Raw genomic sequence first — 8,245 nt, 5'->3', positions numbered from 1 at the left:
GGAAAACAACATGAATATGGGATTTCCTGCTCGTACATGTATAAGATGTACATACATAAGTACATATATATATATATATGTTATACGACATAATAAAATCTAGAGCAATTAGATGTACGCAAATAACAGATTTTTTTTAATATTCAGGCATTCTTAAATTATCCTACGAGGCTTTACGTGGGAATTACTGATACGACGTTTAGATTACATTGTGTCATGTAATTTAGATGACTGCCACGTGTAAGGATTTATGTACCTTTTGACTTTTGTCTTATACAATAAATACATAAACGCCATTGCACAATACTCATCCATAACACGTTTTTACACAAAAAATTTGTTCCATCAACAATAATTCGGAAAATTCGGAATAGGTACTATGAAATCCACAGCAATTTGTTGTCTATAATTTGTGCAGAATTTCTTCTCCACGTAGAAAATTTCCTACATATTCACCTCAGTCGACATTGGATTGGAATTACTGATACATACGGAGATTAAATTATATGCTTGCCACGTGTGAAAATACAGAATTGTTACGTAATTTAGTGGAATCGAAATGAAATTAAGAGAAATTAAGTGGCCAAACAAAGCAACAATTTCGCATCACTTCAAGTAAAAGTAGTTTCAGCTCGTTATTTTATTCTTTACATTTCAACTCAAGCCAACTGTGTGCACATTTGTCCGTATTTTGCACACTACATAAAATTGAAAGTATCTAGTTTTAATACGCAAAAATGGAAGAATCAAAGAACAATGAAACTTTAAATCTTGACTTAAAAGTGGTGGATGTTCATACAAAATTAAGGTTTGCGAGTATCAACGAGAATCTTCCAAGCATGGTATGTTTTTTTACTGCTTTTAATACAATTTCGGTACAGCTACACTCTTAAAAATAGTTTCCCATTTTGAAAAGTAAATGCACTCTAAATTTCAAATTAATTAAATACATAAACCATTTAGAGCATCGTTATCTTAATAAAGAGTAAAGTTTAGGCTGGATTTAGTTTAAATTACTGAATACAAAATTAAGGGTGAATTTACTTTTTAGAAGGGTAACATTATTTTTAAGAGTGTACAAAGTAGTCAATTGATTGATTGATTGTTGATTTATTTTTACTCTTTTTAAAGGTTAAAGACGCTTTCAAAGGCATTTCTGAGTTGAGCATAAATCTTAATTTCTTCATTCCTCGTGTTCACCGAACCGGAAATGATGCAGTGGAGGACGAACTATTTCAAGACTTGTACAAAGACAGGATTGAGTCGTTTAAAGATTCGTATTCTGTCGCATTACAGCCAGAATTTTTGGAGGAAGCCGCCCAACACGCACTTTCTTATGCGAGATGGACACTTCCTAGTGTACCCCCGCAGAACGAAATTATGTCAATCATTCTTCAGTTATTGTTTCCAGGGATTATTTGGGATTTTATTGTCGATAATCAGCGAGGGTTTAAGAAAGAAACGGATTGTGGGAGTAGTGGAGAGTCGTTTAAAGCATTCTTGGATTTTTATCCGTCCGCGGATAAAAAGCGGGATGATGGTGAGTTCCCAAATTTCTGTAAATTTATATTTGAAGTGGTGCTGATGAGGGACCGTTCGTAACGCAAGAAGGGGGATTTCGTGACCAAGCAGTTTATGAGCCAGAAATAAGTCGAAGATCAGCTGGAATTTTTAATCTACAATTTTTATTTCGTTTCAGTTTATGCCATCGTATCCTATGTAAATTTATCTGGGAGTCCAAAAATGATTAGTAATTCAATGATGTATGCACAAGTTGATGATTATTTGTACATACTGCACTTAGGGTGAACTCATCACCGACTAATTTACAACTCATTGGCAACACTAAAATATTTTAATGACAATTTATCTATGCATATTTTGTTGAATAGGAAACAAAGAGAACGACCAAAGCGGCAAGATGGCAGCAGTTCAGCTGATGTTGGAAAATCCACTGTATGCCGTAATTGTAAAAGAATTTATTAACATATTTGACGAATTCCGAGACAAGGATAGAACCGTGATGGACCAGGAAGTTAAGCGACTCGCGGAAGCGTTTCTTTGGGAAAAATCGGAACAGAAGAAAGGAGTATATTCAAAATATACCAACCGATTTTTTAGAGGACTGGTAAAGCTCGAAATGTTAAATAAAGGGTGTTGATTTAATTCGTCCGATTTCTCCTATCAGTATTCGAAAACTTGCACATAAAAACTGGCGAATATTTAGAGGTATTTTATTCTTAAAAGCAAACTGCTAATTAGTCTTTTCGAAATTTATATTAATCATGCCTTTTCCACCTTTCTTTTTACTTTGTGCCATTTTTTGTAAACTTGTGTCGAGTTCCAAAAACCAATCGGACGAATTAAGTCAACGTCATTTAGTGGATACATATTTATGTGTTTTACCTGCAACTTCTCGTGTTTTTACCGCTCCACTGTTTCATAACTTTCGATAATTTTATGATTTCATTGTTTGATGCCAGGCAAAAAATTATTTATTTTTATAGAATATCGCCCTCGCCATCTACCCAGAAGTAATGTTCACTTTGGAGGAACTACAGTTGGATGATTCTGTCCGGGAAAGTGTTTACTTTAAGAGATGGATGCAGATCGCGGGTGAAATCGGGGGCATGATCAATGATATTTTGGGGGTACAAAAAGACGTCAAGAACGGAGATGCTACGGACATCGTAATGATGCGAATATTGGGTGGAGAATCGATAGTACGCGTACTTCAGAGTGAGATCAAGAGATTCAAGTAAGATCGGATATCTTTATGTAGATAGTAAGGGGCCGTTCATAAATTGTGTTACGCAAGTGGGGGAACGGGGAGTCTAGAAAATCGTGATTTTTGTGTTACATAATTTATGAACGTCCCTTACCTTAAGAATTATGAAATCGTAAATCGAGGCCCACAACCCGATTTTTTTATTCTCAGCGCAAACGTATCGGACTACCTCGCAATGAGAACAGCCTTATTGAATCGGTTCCCAAAAATGGACAATTTACCACATTACATTGAACTGGTGGATTCTTGGTTGTACGGAACTATCCAAGTGTTCCAATACTCAAAATTATATGACGAAGTGGAAGTATCTTTCTATCCAAAAATCCAATAAAAATAAATTCATGTAAGGGTTGATTCATAAATCATGGCACTGCTAATATTTCAAAGCATCGTTTAGTAATGAACGCCTTTTCAAATCGTGCCACGAAGTATGAATCAATCCTTATTTTGTGAAACTAATATGGTGATTTTTGGTTCTTTTCATTGAATATTTTTAACAAAGATAGTTTTACAAATGTTTGACACTATGTTCAAAAAATATGCGCAGTTAAGTTTTAGTTTTGTAAATATCTGGACAAGTTTTATTTTTATTTAAAAAAATTGAAGTAATTCTCGTCGTGTTTATTGATTTATTGACAATGATTTTTATTGCACCATAGCAGTTTCCAGTGGTCAGCCCACTTTACGTACGGTTTGACCCACACATCGATTTATGCATAAATTGTCCCTCCTCCTTAAGAAAGGAAGTAGAGCGTGACATATTAAACAACTTGAACTCTGTCGGACTATAATAGTTCAGTCCTTCATTAATTTCGCCCCAAACGAAAGTTTTGTCCATTGATTTTGCTGAACTTTGATGCATCCACGGTATGCTAGATATGTCATCAATAATTCCTAAATCTGCTGCCACCCTGGTCAGCACATTCACATCTGTTGTTTTTCCCATGCCCAATTGTCCTTCCGCATTACGACCGCATGCATACAGCTCCCCAGATGTGGTGAGAACAAGGGTGTGATTCGCCCCATTGGAAACCTATGAAAGTATTTAAATCATAGATGTTCACATTCATTCATGTAATAATGAATGAATAAATTATTCATTCAATATTCAATAATTGAATGAATATTTTATTCTGATTTTTAATAAAGGAACATTGAAGGAATATGTATCTGTTCAATTCGTGTGGATGAATAATGAATGAATATTTTTTTTCATCATTCATTTTTTGCTCAATGCTTAATACATAGGGAGGGTTGAGAAATTCATCTAATGCTGTGAATTTTGCATAAAATGAATAATGAAGGAATCGTGAATAATGAATAAATGTTGAATAATTAATGAATATTTTTTACAAATTATGATTGAGTTAATAAGGAATGAATATTGTTTTCAAGGCTTTGAATGAATGAAGTTTGAATGAATAAACATTTTTTGAACATGTATATATAATTTATAAATTTAATGCAAATTAAATGATCACATTTGCATTTTAATTTTTGCGATGTTCTTACCTTTTTTATCGGTTTGTGAAAGATAACTTTGGTTGGTATGTAGGTCGGGGTGGAGATGCCAATCCCTAATTCTCCAATATTATGTCCCCACGAGTACAACTGCGTAAAATATAAAAATGTGAATGTAAATAATTAATTCGTACTAAATCTGAATAAAAACCTTACTTCCCCACATTGGGTTAGAGCGAACGAGCCGTCACCGCTGCAAGAAATTTGCTTAATTTTGATATCAGGGTTTAACTCAACATTCCCAGGTTCATTTCGATCGTTGAAATTTTCCTGGCCAAGTTGGCCATATCCATTCCAACCCCATGCAAAAACCTGTCCAGTGTGCATTGCTAGAGCTAGCGTGTGAGTGTATCCTGCCGCGAGTTGAGAAATTTTGACGCCTCCAGTGACATGAATTAATTGAGGAGTTGTAATTGTTGCAGTATTTCCTATTCCGAGTTGGCCACTCGAATTGAAGCCCCAAGCGAAAACTCGTCCATCTTCTGTTAGTGCAAAACAACTCTCTTCCACACTGATAACGAATTCTGAAAAAAACGAGATGCAAATATTATTTTGGTAACATAGCGCCGCTGTTGGTGCAAAAGTCGTCGACTGAAAGACCACTTGGAAACAGTGGGAAAGTTGTCTAATAAAAATGAAGAAAATCCACCTTGTCAAATTGTGATTGAGTCCAAAGTATCCGTAAAATGGGCAGAACAAATGGGTTTTAAACAGACAACTTTTGCACGAACAGCGACGATCAGCTTATTATTAAAAACATTTATAAGATAGGGAAAGTCTCTGAACATTTGTTATAAACCCAAATTAAATGACAAATAAGGTAGTCCCACATTAATCACTCTGGGCAGTACTCTTACCTTTAACTAATTGTCCAGTCAGTACGTCAATTTTGACAGGTGAAAGCGCTGATGTGATGTGGCCGATTCCAAGACATCCATCAGTCCCGGTGCCTATTACGTATGCAGTGTCCACCGTACTTATTAAAAATCCAAACGTTCCGTGGACATGGGCGAGACGAATATTTAGCAACAAGTTGTCGTCGATAGTGTTAAATATGTCCCACTTTCTTAATTCCTGCAAGGGCATTGGCTTTGTAACTAGTTCTGATACAGCCAGTTCAGGTAAATTCCGCATTTTCGTGACTGAATTAAATAAACGATGGAGAAAATTAGTCGAGTGTGGGATGCCAAAATAAATGGAACCATGTGTATATTCGTAAGTACGTGTTCTGATATGGATGATAATGTAAGTCTCATGTTATCGCTTTTGACGTCAAATTCTTTGCTTTATTGTGTAGCTTTTGTTGGCAAATAACTGATAAGGCATTAATATTTGTTTACTTTACTTGGTAATCCTCTTGCATGATTCCCTACTCATTTGCCTGTTTATCGGCGACTGTACATTTGGAGAAATCCCAGAACCAGTCATTTCTTCATTACGCGTCAAACCCATTTTTCCGTGATCCTTAATCAGTGAAAATGCTAAAATATCTACGAATGTGAGTACAAGCTTGTAGAGAACTATATGAAATAGCGTGTTTCAACTGCGTGTGAATAATTTTGGTCATCTTATTAGGTACTTATCCGCACACACATTTTCTAGGCTTTTATTATTAATTTTGCATGGTTGAAGTTAGGGGATGAACAAGGTGATATTTTTTCATTGATTGATTGTTTGGACAATTTGGCAATTTTTTTTATTACATGCCCACATAAAAGAATGCACGTAAGATTGGTCTCACGAACATAGGCAGACATAAATACATAGTAATAAATCCTATACTGTATCGTCTATGAAATTAATTATTGCGTGCTATGGATTATATACATAAACATACATACAAACAGCATACGTGTAAGAATATCTATACATATATTTGCATCAATTCAATTATGACAAATCAAACAACACAATTTCCGAGAATTTTTTGCATATCAATTTAAAACAACAATCCTTACCACTGCTAAACTTATAACAACTATTCATACTGAGTAATGCCGTAGTATCCGCAAATACTAAATATAATAAAAGTAGTCGCAAAATTCTGCGAATTTTATTGTTTTTTTAAAACACGAACTATGCAATCAAACGATAAGTATCTGCACATGCCATCTACATTTGTACGCCTATTGTCAAAGTGTTGAACAAAGAAAACAATTCGTTCAAATGCATGGAATGAAGTGGGGTTGGTGTGCAAATCTTGTGACCCTCGCCCCCTCAAGAATGACACATATACGTTATGCACATCGCATTATTTGCAACAACAGCTAAAATCTGGACATGCAATCATGTTCGTTTAAATTGAAATAGATTGAACTCGTAATAAATTTATTTAGTAATGTTGTCTGTGGCAGGATGAGCTACATATTATACTAGCGTATAAGCCCGACTTCCGTCGGGCGATAAATTTGACACCTCGAATGTCTGTCCGCAACGGAGTAAGGTTAACAAAGCAAAATTAACAAAAGTAAATTAAATTAAGATAATTTGCGAAATTATCATAGCACATCTAGAAATATTCATGATGGTGGTAATCGTTTAAGCAAACTCTTATACTGTCCTAGTTACTGTACCAGCCAAATAAAAACACTGGCCCAATAAACGCATAGCCCAGTAAACGCAAAGCCCAGTAAGCGCACCAGCCCAATAAACGCACCAGCCAAGTAAACGCATAGCCAAGTAAACGCACCAGCCCAGTAAGCGCACCAGCCCAGTAAGCGCACCAGCCAAGTAAACGCATCAGTCCAGTAAACGCATAGCCCAGTAACCGCCAAGGCCTAATAAGAGCATAGCCCAGCAAACGCATCAGCCCAGTAAGCGCTCAGCCCAGTAAACATATCTGCCCACAGAATTCACCAAAACGCGCCTAGTAAACTTACCAGGCCGTTATGTACAACCAGCGTACAAAACTTTTACACGCCCCATCTCCAAATTCAGTGTTTTGAACCCAATTTATTTTGAATTTAGGGGCCAATAGAAACTTTATTTTCCCTACATTCACTTGTACAACGGAAAAATTCTTGTCACAGAAAAAAAATCGTGCCACACAAATTTAGTTTAACCTCCGTTGCTAACATGATATACGTAGATATTCAGAATATTGAGATTATTCCTAATCTTCTAAATATTCTGATTGTTCTTAATAGTCTCGGTCGAGTAAATCGAAAACGTCAAGAGCATACAAAATTTCCCATGATTTACGACATTCTCTATATCCTCGACACTTGATATTCTCGATCTCGATATTCTTAATAATCACAATATTCTCGTATATATAACCATTCTGAATATTCTGAATATTCTTGGTATTCCTGATATTCTGAATATTCTTGATATTCCTGGTATTCTTGATATTCAGAATATCAAGAGTATCAAGAATATTAAGAATATCAGGAATACCAAGAATATTAAGAATATCAGGAATACCAAGAATATTAAGAATATCAGGAATATTAAGAATATTAAGAATATCAGTAATACCTAGAATATCAGGAATACCAAGAATATTAAGAATATCAGGAATATTAAGAATATTAAGAATATCAATAATACCTAGAATATCAGGAATACCAAGAATATTAAGAATATCAGGAATATTAAGAATATTAAGAATATCAGTAATACCTAGAATATCAGGAATATCAAGAATATTAAGAATATCAGGAATATTAAGAATATTAAGAATATCAGGAATACCAAGAATATTAAGAATATCAGGAATATTAAGAATATTAAGAATATCAGTAATACCTAGAATATCAGGAATATCAAGAATATTAAGAATATCAGGAATATTAAGAATATTAAGAATATCAGGAATACCAAGAATATTAAGAATATCAGGAATATTAAGAATATTAAGAATATCAGTAATACCAAGAATATTAAGAATATCAGGAATATCAAGAATATCAGGAATATCAAGAATATTAAGAA

The 8,245-nt window shown here is 34.6% G+C and overlaps 2 protein-coding genes across 2 annotated transcripts; one reads left to right on the top strand and one right to left on the bottom strand.

Moving 5' to 3' along the window:
* The first annotated feature begins 669 nt into the window (after positions 1-669).
* Positions 670-3,197, top strand: LOC118437090. The gene is made up of 5 exons (XM_035855879.1): positions 670-842; positions 1,132-1,540; positions 1,893-2,128; positions 2,508-2,758; positions 2,939-3,197. Exons 1-5 carry the CDS (start codon positions 738-740, stop codon positions 3,117-3,119), a joined length of 1,182 nt encoding a protein of 393 aa, XP_035711772.1. The 5' UTR covers positions 670-737; the 3' UTR covers positions 3,120-3,197.
* A 246-nt stretch (positions 3,198-3,443) lies between these two features.
* LOC110854850 (RCC1 and BTB domain-containing protein 2) lies at positions 3,444-5,496 on the bottom strand. The gene is made up of 4 exons (XM_022103278.2): positions 5,167-5,496; positions 4,466-4,833; positions 4,301-4,399; positions 3,444-3,821 (listed from the first exon to the last, which is right to left on the bottom strand). The coding sequence occupies exons 1-4, from the start codon at positions 5,441-5,443 to the stop codon at positions 3,471-3,473; spliced, it is 1,095 nt and encodes a 364-aa protein (XP_021958970.1). The 5' UTR covers positions 5,444-5,496; the 3' UTR covers positions 3,444-3,470.
* Positions 5,497-8,245: the final 2,749 nt, after the last annotated feature.

The sequence above is a fragment of the Folsomia candida genome, unplaced genomic scaffold, assembly GCF_002217175.1.
Source record: "Folsomia candida strain VU population unplaced genomic scaffold, ASM221717v1 Fcan01_Sc011, whole genome shotgun sequence".
NCBI lineage: Eukaryota > Metazoa > Arthropoda > Collembola > Entomobryomorpha > Isotomidae > Folsomia > Folsomia candida.
This window is presented reverse-complemented; position numbering and strand designations above follow the sequence as displayed.

Coding starts and splice junctions, on each gene's coding strand:
- LOC118437090 (XM_035855879.1), top strand. CDS start 738: ATGGAAGAATCAAAGAACAATGAAACTTTAAATCTTGACTTAAAAGTG. Junction 843..1,131: donor ACGAGAATCTTCCAAGCATG/GTATGTTTTTTT, acceptor CTCTTTTTAAAG/GTTAAAGACGCTTTCAAAGG. Junction 1,541..1,892: donor GGATAAAAAGCGGGATGATG/GTGAGTTCCCAA, acceptor TTTGTTGAATAG/GAAACAAAGAGAACGACCAA.
- LOC110854850 (XM_022103278.2), bottom strand. CDS start 5,443: ATGCGGAATTTACCTGAACTGGCTGTATCAGAACTAGTTACAAAGCCA. Junction 4,834..5,166: donor GACTGGACAATTAGTTAAAG/GTAAGAGTACTG, acceptor CGTTTTTTTCAG/AATTCGTTATCAGTGTGGAA. Junction 4,400..4,465: donor CTCTAACCCAATGTGGGGAA/GTAAGGTTTTTA, acceptor TATTTTACGCAG/TTGTACTCGTGGGGACATAA.